The 14145-nt window shown below is 38.8% G+C and overlaps 2 protein-coding genes across 3 annotated transcripts; both read right to left on the minus strand.

Annotated features, from left to right (window-relative positions):
• Nucleotides 1-305: 305 nt before the first annotated feature.
• Nucleotides 306-10011, minus strand: mtmr2 (myotubularin related protein 2). Its single transcript, XM_042432174.1, has 16 exons — nucleotides 9752-10011; nucleotides 5918-6017; nucleotides 5794-5817; nucleotides 5600-5663; nucleotides 5345-5439; nucleotides 5158-5262; nucleotides 4647-4751; nucleotides 4478-4561; nucleotides 4243-4392; nucleotides 3956-4144; nucleotides 3613-3798; nucleotides 3300-3506; nucleotides 3104-3196; nucleotides 2899-3012; nucleotides 2452-2628; nucleotides 306-2305 (listed from the first exon to the last, which is right to left on the minus strand). Exons 1-16 carry the CDS (start codon nucleotides 9829-9831, stop codon nucleotides 2141-2143), a joined length of 1938 nt encoding a protein of 645 aa, XP_042288108.1. The 5' UTR covers nucleotides 9832-10011; the 3' UTR covers nucleotides 306-2140.
• A 1137-nt stretch (nucleotides 10012-11148) lies between these two features.
• cwc15 (CWC15 spliceosome associated protein homolog) lies at nucleotides 11149-14121 on the minus strand. Of its 2 annotated transcripts, none has more exons than XM_042431375.1 (7): nucleotides 14019-14121; nucleotides 12729-12873; nucleotides 12331-12443; nucleotides 12094-12188; nucleotides 11893-12003; nucleotides 11603-11739; nucleotides 11149-11485 (listed from the first exon to the last, which is right to left on the minus strand). In XM_042431375.1, the coding sequence occupies exons 2-7, from the start codon at nucleotides 12857-12859 to the stop codon at nucleotides 11356-11358; spliced, it is 717 nt and encodes a 238-aa protein (XP_042287309.1). In that variant the 5' UTR covers nucleotides 12860-12873; nucleotides 14019-14121; the 3' UTR covers nucleotides 11149-11355. The 2 variants fall into 2 exon arrangements, with proteins under 2 accessions (XP_042287309.1, XP_042287311.1); XM_042431377.1 differs by having other exon boundaries at nucleotides 12729-12870; nucleotides 14019-14112.
• Between the last annotated feature and the right edge of the window lie 24 nt (nucleotides 14122-14145).

Raw genomic sequence — 14145 nt, forward strand, 5'->3', positions numbered from 1 at the left:
AGTATAATAATAATTATGCAACTGTGTGCTTATTCCAACGGATTAGATCTCAGGTCTAAAATATGTGTGAAATTTCAATTAATATGATCAGAATTAGGTTATTAAAGGGTTGAACAATTTCTAATAGGCTTTATTGTTTCCTGCACTGTATCTAGTGAGAGGGGTTATTCTGTGTCGTATCTACTTACTTAAAAGGAACAGAAATAGCCTTACTGGATCAAATGAAAACTTAAAAGAAGTCAGAGTAAACATAGTGTTTAAACAGCTTAAATTTTCACCAAAAAAACCCCCAAAAAAACACTACATAGTATCAGCACTTTTATTAATCATTTTAATACATTTTGACATTACAGTCTGACACCTGAAGTACACTGGTTTCTGAAAACAATTTGAAGCAATGAAGTGCAAAAGAGCTTTGCAGCCTCACTTAAACCATGTGGAAAAATGTTATGGTTGCACATTTTAAAAGCAAACTAAGAGTAATTTAAATTCAATGGCGATACATTTAAGTGAAAAAAAAAACATCTTATGGAAACGAATATGATAATGGGTAAAGGATGCCTTAAAGCCAAGTTATGTCCAGTCATCTAACATTTAAGTATAAGAATGAAACAGATTGAATAAGGCATGCCAATATGTTCATAGCCATTGCGGTTTAATATTAATCTCCAGCTGAGTCATACTGTAAATTTCAGACTTTTAAATCACTTTTATATTTCTTCATGTATAATAAAAGGCACTCTATCTTATTTGTTATGGCAAGCTCATGAGCATAACCAGAGATAATTAATGCTACTGTCACTGCAGCTCTGCTATCATTTGAAACACTTAACAGCTAAACATAAGAGATGGACCGGAGGGTGTTGTTATCACACCATGCTAACGTAACAAACCACACTGACTCCTTGAAATCGAGTCCTGTGTTTATTGCAAGTATTCACACGCGCAGTGGAAATGCTACCTAACACTATATTCACAGTTGGCGATTAACAACTGTGCACACTTTTCTCTTGTTATTCTCCTAATCATTCAGAACAAGGCACAGATGTTCATTCAGGTCCATTAAACTGAAAAACTACCCAAAGCAAATAATTAGTTGTGTTACACACTCTGCTGACTATAAAAACAATATTGACTGATACTAGCTTTAAAACAAGCATGTGCAAGAAATATTCACACATTGACATTTTGAGTAAATGATCGTTAACTGGGACAAATAAACTATTGCATATTCTGTGCAGCTTATTAATATTGCATGGGAACATCTCTAATCAATTTATGACTGAGACAGAGCATGTTTGAGAGTCATAAATACAAGTCTGGACTAAAGGATAATAAATAATGTTAACTAGTTAGAAAAATGAACCTTACAAAAACTCATATCACTCAATGACAGGAATGTCATACATGACACATTATGTAGTCATAAAAAAAAACAATATTTGGTCACATTAATCTAAAAGCAGTGACTTATGAAGACAACTCCTCACTTTTTTATGCATTCAATAACTACTTTTAGACTACTATTAGAATAAGCTAACACTCCAGCCCTTTAGCTACATTTTTGAATAAACAAAAACAACTCACGAGGCATTTAGTAGGTTTTAGTGCTAAAGTTTTGACCTCAAAATATCTGTTTGCAACAGCATATCTTCAAAACTGCTTCAGCAGTACTGCCTTCAAATCAAAGATCTAACAAACTCTTGCAAAATAGAGGAATGAAGTGAGTGTTTCTATGAAGTGTATAAGGCATAAATATTTTACCCGAGTAATATTTTAGTGTACATCAAAAACTATCAACACTGATTGTAGGTAGGTTGATATGCTAAACAGTACTCACTATTCTGGTAACGTGTCCGCTCAACCCTGGAGAAAGAGTACAATATGGCTGTAGTCAAGTAGTCTGAGACAGACATTCTTCTGTTGGAAGCAGACTCTACATGACCTGTGATAGATGCAATACAGTAATCTGCTGAATCAGACATTTGGTAGTGGTTTACTAATATGATGTGTCACCAAAAGAGGCAATTCGACACACAGAACCTTCGTGGTGCCGGTTGTGTCCTACTGATTATGACTGTATGGCGCCTTCTCACAGGTAGGATTCAGCTTCTGCCACCGTCATGAGGGTCAAGTAGTGTCAAACAAAGGTCTGCACTGGGGTGATGGAGCGTGTGGGGGAGCCTGCCCGTTCAGAGGAAGAAGAAGCTGAGCGATTGGTCACTTCTCGCTGTAACTCATCCACTCGCTTCTGCAGCTCTGCACGCTTCGCCAGCAGCTCCTTGTAGCGCTGATGAACAGGTTCCTGGCAAAATAAAGGCAACGTGTAAAGCTAAATGTTCAACCACAGAAATGTATTACAGTACTTGTGGAGTCTAAAGACTTTCCTTTGAAAAACACTGAAGTCAGATGGATGAAGCGGATAAACAAGAGACAGGCTTCTTGGCGTACCTGAGGTCTCATGCGAGGATTCCAGCGGATGTAGTAGCCAACCCAAAGCTCCAGGTGGCGTAAGCTGACTACAGGGAACAGCACATGGTTGGAGTAGTTCACATATAAAGGATTGGTAAACTCCTCCAGCTGGCTGTTAATATAGGACCACAAGGATACTGTCCTCTTTGGAATCTCCTGTCGAGTAGAAATTCAGTTGTTATAACACTGAATGTGCAACAAAACTCCTTACGAGTAATTGACTTTCTACTCCGTTCTTTTTTCCTTGTGTGTATTTTTTTTTTTAAGTGTTGTCTGCCATTCGGCAAGCCTTATTTCTCTATCTCAAACCTAAAAATGATGATACAAGGTCACACATAATATTAAGAAATTCAGACTTTTGCATCAGCAACCAAATGAATAGAATAGTTATAGAGTAATAGTAATAGAGAAACAAAATGCTCTTACTTCCTTCAACCTCTGCTGTTCGCTGTTACACAAGAATGTCCCGAACAGGCAGCTGTACAGGTGGTCCAGGATGGTCACCAGGAAGAATTCGTTAAACTCGAAAGCTGCAGGAAACTTAAATAAAAACCGCTTTGTTAGTATCCATAACAGACCATTTTACTCTGAGAATTTTTTTTTTCACATTTCAGCGCCACTTGTTTCTCACCTGGCGAGTCAACTGCCAGACGCAGTCAATGAACTGAATAAAAACAGGTGAGCGGTCTGCGTCTGTGTGGTTCTTATCGCCGTGGCCGATACGCTGAAATAAATGGCGGAAAGAGGAAAGGTGATATAACTGGAAAGGCCACCTGACTTTAAGCAGGAATTTCTGAAACTCCAAAAGTGTACAACAAATTATTTACCAGCTGAAAGCGATGACCGAAGCTCAGCCACTCTTTCTCGAGCAGCACCTCGAAGCCGCGAATGGTGCGGTAATAACTGTCCAGCATGAGCATGGCCAAGGAGGTGAGCTGGCCTGTGCGGTCCCAGCCGTCGCTACAGTGCACCACCACTGACGTCTTCCCAGACTCTACCTTGTCTGCAATCCGCAGCGCTCCCGCCAGGATCAGCTACGAACACACAAACAACTCTGTCAAAAAGCTTGGAATCAGGTCATTTTCGTTATTTTTTTTTTTTACCTCGTTCACAATCGCAGCGACGCATCAGTATGCTCACCTTGATGTGCTCGAGCCAATGAGTGGACTCCAGATTGGAGAGCCAGTGGGAGTCCTCGATGTTGGGGTAGACCACATCCTTCAGCTTACGGAGTGACTCTCTCATCACATGGATATTGTGAATATCCAAGAACACCAGCTCAGCATTTTGATAAGCATCCTCGCTTTCATATCCACCCCCTTTCATCTGAAGGAAAGACGAAAACAATGGAGACAGGTTCATCCGCTGAGCGAAGGTCAGACATTTGCAAATAACAGTGCAACTGACCGTAACCTCAAGATAAAAATCCTGTCCTTTCCTCTCAATAAATATTGCTTTTAAAAATCAGCTTAAGAAAAAAAACCTTGTTGGCAGCAGCGTTGACACTGGGCCTGGCATCAAAAATGAAGAGTTTATGGGACTGAGCATTGGCATCCATGATAGCCTGGAGGTATTTCTCATCCTCTTTGCTCCGCTTCCCATTCACCCCAACCATAGGCTGACTGCAGCGCGTCACCGTCGCCTGGCTTTCTGGGTGGATCCATGACAGCACCTACACATAGAGTACAACAGAATATTACCACAGACTGTCCCACAAACCAACTGCACAGGTGAGGATGACTGCATCCATGCTGAAGAGCGGTCACTCACAGGTATCCTCCCTTTTGCCCGGAAGGCAGCTACTCTCTTCAGCTCCTCATCTGGGATGTTGACAGGCACCGCCATAGTTGACGGGTAGGTGTCACACAGCTCGTAGTGATCGTTAACTTTTGAGATCCTCCAGCTTTCATTGGGTATACCCTTCCAAGAAAACACACAACCTGATAAGCTTTCTTTGACATTTAGCTAAGTAGTCGTGCCGTGAAATTTGTTAAAAAAAAAATACCTGTCTTTTGTATTCTGAGACACAGTCATACACCTTCCATCCATTTTCGGGAAACACTTGCCCGTAATCGAAGGCGAAGATTTGCTGTGGAGAGTGGGAGAGACATTCATCAGTTGGTGGTCAGCGCAGAGCTACAGTGTGGGATGCGGTGAGGCTGAGGATCACTCACCAGCCCGTTGGAAACAGGAAACGCAAATTTCATCAGCACTTCGAAAATGGACTTCCTGAGTGTGTCCTCCATCTGCTTGTGTGCAAATCGTAGATTACGCATATCCTGCAGAGAGGCAGAGAGGCAGAGCAGCGGGTCATGGTCAACCACAGGGATCAACAGCAGTATGTAAATATTCATAGCAGTAAATCCTCCATGTCTGATAACAGGTTATTAGCTAGTGGGCTGTTGTGGACATAGAGCTTGTTCATAGACTCACTGTCTTCATGACTATGATTTACGCCAGTGTTGCTTACACAGCAGAAATAAGAAGCCTGTGTATTGTTCTCTACTGTACTATTTGGAGGTTCCTGCAATCTTTGTCTTTGTTGGTGTCACACTCTTGAAGACAATGCAATCATCATACTGGAAACTGTAAACCCTACTATACCACCATACTGCTGCTAGAGATTCATACTCAGTGCTGATTGAATAACTATATCAAATAATATGAGACCATTTTGTGGCTCACCTTGCAAACGAGCCCATAGGACACATCACCACGGCTTGATGCACTTCCAATCTTTTCCACACGACTCACCACCCCGAGGGGCAGGTCCAGCACAAATGCTGGCTCCTAGAAAGCAACTATGCATTAACAAAACCAAACTGATATTTCTAAATATTCATCGGCTTTTTAAAAAAATCACAAGACATACCCTGTCCATGCATTTGAAGAAAAGTCTGTAGTTGGTAACTATCACTGTTCCCCTCAGTGCTCCAATGAAAGGACAGAAGTAGGTGACATCTTGGGCTACGGAATAAAACAAGGAAAAATGTATTGATTTGGGCACTTAAAGAAAAAAAACACCTGCCATGTATGACAAATATATTACAAGTTGCTTTAATGTGGGGGAAAAGCTACTTTGCATTCAATGAGTATGAGCTATTTTTGCAGCAAAGAGAGAACCTACCCATGTCTTGCACAGTTTCCTTTGGAAGTAACTGTGGTTCCTCTTTATCTGAATCTCTGAGCACCTGGTGGAAACATTAGATACAAATTAGACCTGAATGTGGAAACAGTCTCTCAATTTAATCCCAGGTAATCATCACCAAACATCATTCAACGATATGTGTTGGGTAATATGTGATTTATTAGGTGAAATACCTTGGCAGGAATTTTGGGCTTGACCTGAATGGAGCAGGAAAGAGGAGAGTCATGCTTCAGTTGTTATGATTAGTTATTTTAATGAAGCACAAGGATCTCTGTGAACTACATGCGGGCTACTGACCCTGAGCTCTGGAGAAAACTCGGAAGTGGACACAGAGTCAGAGGACATGGCAGAGGGTGGCTTGGCCTGGGCAGACCGGTCAGAGCGAGAGGTGGAAGTGCTGTTGAGAGATAATACCACATACTATATAATGAAAGGAAATACTTTCTTTGACCACAGCCCTTTTTATTCTTATTTCAGTTTCAACTTTTTGCAGTTTTTGTAGTGGCTTTGAAACCATTATTTGATTAGCTAATAATAATTGTTAGATATTTAGAAAATAAAACCACTGTCCATGTATTGGTTGCTGCTTGCTTCAGATGCATGCAGTAATAGTTTGTTAATGATTAAACAAAGTAAACAAATGTCTGATGTTGCTGCAGGCTAGTGCTTCATTAATTATCAATAGTGGGCTGAATTAATCATCAACAATTTTCATATTTGATGAATTGTGTATGTAACTTATCATTAATAATTTAATAACTAATAATAATAATAATTTATTGTAAGTAGTTTCTTTATAAAAAAGGCCAAGTATTCTCTGGTTCCTGCTTTCTCAGTTTCCTAAGCTTGTAAAATGATTTTTTTTTTTTAGTGTTGGACTGTTGCTTGGACAAAATGACTCAATAGAAGACGTCAACTAGAGCTCTGGGAAATTCTGACAAAAGCAAAGCAAACCTTTATTTAGAAAGCACATTTCATTCCAGGTGGAAGTGCAATGTGCTTCACAGAGCTACCATGGAAGTTGCAGCCTTAAAACTATGTAGTGTACAAGATAAAACATTAGATATAAGTGAACACAATTAAAACAAACACATAAATAATACATGTGAGTTAAAAACCATTAAGAAAATAGGAATAAAATAAAATAATTAAGACCAGGAATGGAGCAGAAAAAATAATACACAAGAGTTACCATTTTAAAATAAAGTAGGAATAAAATAAAATAAAATAATAATGAAGACCAGCAAACCAGACTACTGCTACAAAGAAATGTTTTTAGTTTCGTTTTTAAGTAGATCAATAGTGTCAAATGCTGCACTGAGATCCAATAAAACTAAAATAGAAACTCTACCATTGTCACTATTTATTCTTAAATCATTACTAATTACTAATCATTACTGACCAAGGCTGTTTCTGTACTACCGTTGGGGCGAAAACCGGATTGGTAGAGATCCAGTATTTTGTTGGTTGCCAGGTGATTTACTGCTTGTGGACTTTTTAAATAGTTTTGCTTAGGAACAAGAGGTTGAGATTGGTCTGTAGTTATAAATAACAGATGGATCTAGAGTGGGCTTCTTTAAAAGTGGTTTGACAAGTGAAGATTTGAGTGATCTAGGAAAAATACCAGATTATATAGAGGTGTTTACAATGGTTAAAATATCCTTAGATAAACAGTTAAAAACACTTTTAAAAAAGGAGGTGTGAATGGGATCAAGAGAGGAAGTGGAAGAGTTAAGAATCAGCGTTCCAAGATCATCAGCACTGACTGGTGCAAAATGTCTTAAAATAGTAGTGAATTGAGAAAGAGGCAGGGTAGGAGGAGCACAAGTGATTGTGGAAATATTTGCCCTAATAGTCATTATTTTCTTGTGAAAGGAGGCAAAATCCTCACACTTATCGGTGGAAATAAAATCATCTGGAAATGAAGTTCTGGAGCTATTAGTCATTATAAAAGCTTATCTATAGAAGAAAAGAGAGTCTTTGAATTGTGTGTATTATTGTTTATTATATTTTTTAAATATGCTTGCCTTGCTTTTCTAATTTCTGAGCTATAACTAATTAATAGATTTTTGTAAATAATGATTTTGTAAAAGATGCTCTAGAAACTGGGTTTTATGCCATTTACACTCAGCCCTTCTGCAGTCCCTTTTCTTCCTCCTTATTGATTCATTCATTAGCCAAGACTCAAGACTTTGACTTTTATCAGACAACACTTCTATTTTAACAGGAGCAATATCATCTAAAACCAGTTAAGTACCTCGATTAAAGGCAATTACCATGTCATCACAGGTAACGACATATTAGACATTAGAACATTGCTGCTGTGCTGTTTCTGGACGGTTTTGAGTTGACCCTTACAGGATCAAGATTGATTTTGAAAAAGATGCAGTAATGGTCTGATAGAGCAACGTCAAGGGCTGACACGGAAAGGATATTAACTTCTTTGGACATAATTAAGTCTAAGGTATGACCCAGGTTATGAGTGGGTCCAGTTACATGCTGAGAGAAACCAAAGGCCTCCGGCAGGTTGTTTAGCTCTCTAGAATAGTCGTCTTCAGTGTTATATACATGGATTAAAATCAAAATCTAAGGACGTTTGAGACAACAGGTCATTGAATTCATCAATGGTTGTTTTTGGCGGTCGATACACTGTGATTAATAAGACAGGAATTGTGCATTTCAGTGTCAAAAGATATCTGAATGAAGTGTACTCACCAAAAGTGAGTTGCCTGCATAAAAGCATATCAGAGAAGAGTGCTACTCCTCCACCACTTCTTTTATCAGACCTAAAAACACTTGGTGGAGATGCCTCTGTTAGTATAAAACTACCACTAGAGTCCAGCCAAGTTTCAGTTAGTTTCAACCTTTCCTGTTGTCTCAATCAGTAGCTGAGACTGCAGTCTGCGAGAAAGAGGCGTTAATCTGAGTCAGATTTTGACTGACCTGTGCATAGTTTTCTGTGTAATAAAATGGGACCGTCTACTTTCAACAACTTGAACAGGTATGATGGGATCATGGGATAGGGATACAGTCTGTGGGTCATTGGGGTGGGGGATATCACTGCTGCTACCTATCCTCCCAATCAGGGCACAAAATTAGCACCAGCCACCGGCCAAATGCTGGAAAAATATGCAAGTGGCTGGTAGATTTGCTTCATTCACCAGCCAAAAAAACAATCTATCTATTGACTGACTGGTAAACATGAACATTCATAGCCATTTGGCTGGTGGACAAAAAAGTTAATTTTGCACCCTGCTCCCTAAATAAATAAATATATATATATATATATATATATATATATATATATATGGAAAGATAAATGGAAGACAATATTTTTGGTGAGAAGTCTGGTGCCTCTGTGGTTTGGAGGAAGGTTATCTCTCTTGTACAGGTCCTTTAAGGTGCAGAAAGAGTCAAAACTATTAACAAACCCAATTTCAGTGGCAATACAAAAGATTATTAGCCATTGGTGAGCACTGAAGAGACGATTGAAGTTCTCACAACTTTTCCTCTGAGAGGGAATCAGGCCTGACTGACTACAGATCTGAATACTATCAGCTAGTGTCTCATAGTCCTGTTAGAGATTAATTGACTGCTCAAGTCTAATATCATTTGTGTCCACATGAACATTAATATATGGGCAGTTGGGTGGATGTTAGTAAGAACAGTGATTTATCGATTATTCAGAAAAACAGATCAATCTATAACATCAAGTTAAGTAGTGACTTGTGGATTTTAGCTGCTGGTCAGACTGGTTCAACAAATAGGTTATGATCATAAGTTATATAATGTAATGACAGCTTGGCTCTGGTAACTTTTGATGGGCATTTACGAAATCTGTGTGTAATTTGTGTAATACATGTATATTCGGTTAATCGATGAAAACACGACACTAGCCTATAACAACAATAATAGCCGTTAACTGGTGCCCTAATTTAGCTGCTGTGGTCATTTCATGGCAGCTTGTTAACCGGATTACATTATTTGTGGTTTATCAGTTGGTTACAAAAGTAGCATTATAATTAGACACGTTGACTTAAGTTATATAACATAAATATACAGATAATCTCCTGTTAGTTTCAAAACTTTGAACCAGTTGGTGAAGTGCAGTGTTGTGGTGGTTTTAGCTACCTGGACAATGAATCAACACTCGGCTGTCGGGAAGAGGAGCGTTTCGAGCCCAGACTGTCGGTGCTCCCGCTCTTCTCCATGTTCTCCGGGTCAAACTGTTGGATGACTGGTAGTCTGAACCCCGAGTATGCGACGGAGGTCCGTATGTCCACCGAAGAGTGTCTTTAAATCCCCCCTCGGAGTGCAGTAAATCCCCACAAACAAAAGGAAGCTGCCATATTTTCCCAGCAGTCTCCCAGTCCCCGGCTGTCACAAGGAGGCGACTGTTGGAGATGGCGCCCCCTGCAGCCAACATGCAGCCAACATGCTGCCCCCTGCAGCCCAGGGATAAGATCTTATTATACATCCAACATGCTGCCCATAGATGTACTATAATATCTTATTATACATCCGACATGCTGCCCTCACTGCTCTTCATACTGTTTAATATTGTTTTTGTACTGAAACAGCTGTTACCTAAGGCAGAGTATTAGGGCCTCACTGAAAACAGTCTTCTCAAAAAAGTCATAATATTACATGAATAAAGTCGTAACATTACAAGAAAAAAAATTGTAATATTACAAAAAGAAAGTTGTATTATTACAAGAAAAAATTGCATTGTAAGAATAAGTCATAATATTACATAAAAAAGTTGTAATATTACAAGAATAAAGTTATGATATTATGAGAATAACCCGTTATTAGGAGAAAATTGTAATAGCATTTTTAAGGGGGAATATCAGAGGAGCAGTCTGCCTCTTGTGTTAAGATGAGGAATGTGGAGCATCTTGTGAGGTTATACTTTAGTTTAGGTTTCACAAATAACCAAATACTTCATCTTTTGGCATGTCAGCACCAGATTATTGTGACTATCAGAACATTAAAATGATTGTGTCTATTCTGAATGAAAGAACCACACAGACTTGGAAGAAAATGTCTTTTTGGTGAGAGATGACTGGAAGTGATTGACTGCAGGACTACCATTGGTTACATCTGATATCTGATATTATCCCTTTTTTCTTGTAGAATTAAAACTTTATTCTTGTAATATTAAAAATTCATTATCTCTTCATCTTTAAGTTTACCCCCAAACCTGATATTAAAACTTCAGATGACATTAAAGACTTAAAATTATAATGTGACCAATTTCGTGGATATATAGAATCATTTGTATTCTATATAAAAATGTGATATTTAAAAAACTATGAGAACTGTGTCATTAACAAATCAAGTGGATGGACGAATAAAAAAAAGGAAAAAGTAGGAATATGGTACTTTACTACTATTCTGGACATCCATCCTTCTAAGAGAAATTTCTGAGTCATTTTAAACACAAGTCTTTGTTTATTGAAATAGGTAATTGAATAGTAAAAAAAGCAAACAAAAAACCTACAGAAGGAATACGTTAACAATTTCACTCAACTTTCTACAAGCTTTATTCAAAGGATGTAACTCACCAACTCATTTATGTACATTTTACGTGTTGACTGTACAAATACTAATGTATTTGAATACAGAATGTGTTTGAATGACAATTTACCATTCTTGGGACAGAGGGCAGAAAGGAGAGAGGAGAGCAGACAAATGAGATTAAAAAAAAAAAAACATCATAAAATTAAAGTCCTTTACTTGACATATTTTTCCATAAATTTCTTGTGAAACTCAGAGCGCAGCGTATCATTGACAAAGCGTTTCTCCTTCCGTGCTTCGTCCACTCCTTTGGCACAGTTCTTGAACACGACATCATCATCCCACCTAGAAAGATATTAAATTAATTGTTGATGATTAGCAGTAAGTGGTGAAAACTTATTTTCTTCAAATACAGCACTCATGTAATGCATACGTGTGTGTTTGTATGTGTATGTGAGATACCTTCTCTTGACCCTGAATGTATTCTGAGTCTGAGTCATCTGTTGCTGCTGCTGCTGTCCTGCCAAGTTAATCAACGGATTGCCACTCAAAATATTCTCCATACGAATCCTCTCCTCCTCTGCCTTTTGCTCCCGCTCCTAAAATGTGAAAAGAAACAAATTCACTGTAAAAACAACCAAACATTTTTCTTTTCTTAAACATAACCCATATCTTAATTTGCAGATTGTACTTTCATCTCGGTTCTTGTCAGACAGAAGATAGGAACAAATCAGACTGAAATGATACTTTACTTTGCGTTCTTGCTCTTCAGCCCGCTCCTTCTTGATCTTCTCCAGTTCTGCCAGAAGAGCTGCAGTGTCGTCATCGTCGCTGTCCTCCTCAGAATCCTCGTCCTCATCATCCTATAAACAATCAAGAATCATTGGTGAGGGAGCTTAATGAGTGCTAATCACCGTTAAGTGTCCAGTAGGTCTCGCAGTGCAAGCACTTACATCTGTGAGAGGATCATCAGCATCAAGATTGGCTGCTGGGATCTGATCCAATCTGGGCCTCTTTGAGGATGATGATGAAGATGATGTGGTGTGTTCTGGAAAATGAGGGTCGATGAAGTATTTTAAGAGGCCGTTTTCATAGGCATCAACTCTTTGATAAAATGAGGGACTTGGTCAGAAATTTGCACTAAAGGACATTTTCAGTAAAGTGAGTCTAATAACTGCAGACAGACCAACCTCTCGGTCCCCTCTCTCTGGTCTTTTCACGTACAGCTACACGCTCCCTCTCCTCCAGCTCCCGGCGGAAGTCACGGGCACGCACCTCCTCGGGGGCATCCTGGGTAGGTTGCCTGAGGACGGGACAAAAATTGAAGAAGAAAAAAAGAACATCACAGATTAACTGGCATGTTTTGGTACAGATTTGGAAGAACTTGTGCTTCTTGTCAGACCATTTTTTTTTACTATAAGACAGGTGAAGTGTTTTCAATTTTAAAAAGCAGCTCAGTGGGAAGAGTTCAAAAGGTGTCTTATTAGATTTACTGTGTGTCAGTGCCTGGCTAGCCAGCCAGCATTACACTCTGCATCACTGATTACAAACCCAAAAACTCAACTCCATTCATGTTCGATCTGCTGACCTGTACTTGATCTTGGTGTGACCTGGAAGATCTCGACTGGAATACTGCTTCGACAGCGCACTCAGATCACCCTCTCCTTTACCCCTCCCTCCCCTCGCCGGCTCAAACGTTGGTCTTGCAGCTGTAGTCATCTTTGATGGCTCTGCTGTGGCAAACACATGAAAGAAGAACAAACTTGAAATGAAAACCTAGTACTTCTCCGAACAGTGCAAGACCTTAGCACAAATACACAGGGTGGGGAAGCTAGAAGCTGGCAGATCTTGACACAAATATCAAGCCTACGTGTCCATGATAAAGCAGCAATCCCCTCCTGTAAATATAACATCTCTTATACTACAAAACAGTGATTACATGCTGCCAACTACCTAAAAATGCACAAAATTATCTGCAGGGTAAGGGGAAAATCTCTTATAATTATATTTATTATATATATAAGAATAAAAAATACTTCATCAATCCTGAGGGAAATTTAAGTGTCGCAATAACACTGTCCAGCACACATAACACACAACAATAGAGCAAAACAAAATAGTTAAATATAACAGGTTATTATATACATTGTGCAGTGACAATATATATAGTATATAATGTGATCAGAGCAGCAGCAGTAGTGAAATAGATAAAAAAATTGTTATTATCCATTGTGCAATGATCATATACATAGTATATAATGAAATAGATAAAAATATAAAATAAGAGAAGAGTCATTATTATACCATGTGCAATAGAGACATTATTATTATTAGCCTATGCATTGTGCATATGTTACAGTTTACAGAATATTTGGTTTTGTAGTTATGTAGCTGTGTAAAACCTCAACAGTTAGGATTTTATTATTATAGTTTGGAGGCATTAGGATACGTGGTTTTGCTGCTGATATCACGAGTTTCCCAGCATTTGTTCAATCGCTTAGCACTGAATAACAGAAGAGCATTCAACAAAAAAAGGTAAGCAACACCTTAAATCTGTAAGTAAGCGTTGTGGCTGATCAAAGAGGAAAAAACCCAACAACACCCATTTTGCTACCATTTCTTTGGGAGACATATAAGCTGATTGTTAGTTTAATAAGAGTGCAAAACACTAGCCAGACATCTCACCAGCTAGCCGTTACAGCTAATAAGTTGCTAGCAGGCTAAGCAGGTCTAACAACGCAGTTTAAGAGGAAAATAATACTACTTTGCCTCTCCAGCCGATTGTGTGTCACCACAGAGAGATAGGTGTTTATTGAAATATGCCGTAAACTCAACTCACTGGCATTTTAGAAGATAATTTTAAGGTAATAACACTTACGAAGCTGCTCCCACACGACAGAAAGGAAGACCCGACACAACGAGGAACGTCACTTCCTGTAGAGACTTGATGCGTTCAAGAACACTCGGAACGGAGGAAACTCCCGTATATCCATCTAGGTAACGAT

Source organism: Thunnus maccoyii, chromosome 13 (assembly GCF_910596095.1).
Source record: "Thunnus maccoyii chromosome 13, fThuMac1.1, whole genome shotgun sequence".
In the NCBI taxonomy this organism is placed as follows: Eukaryota; Metazoa; Chordata; class Actinopteri; order Scombriformes; family Scombridae; genus Thunnus; species Thunnus maccoyii.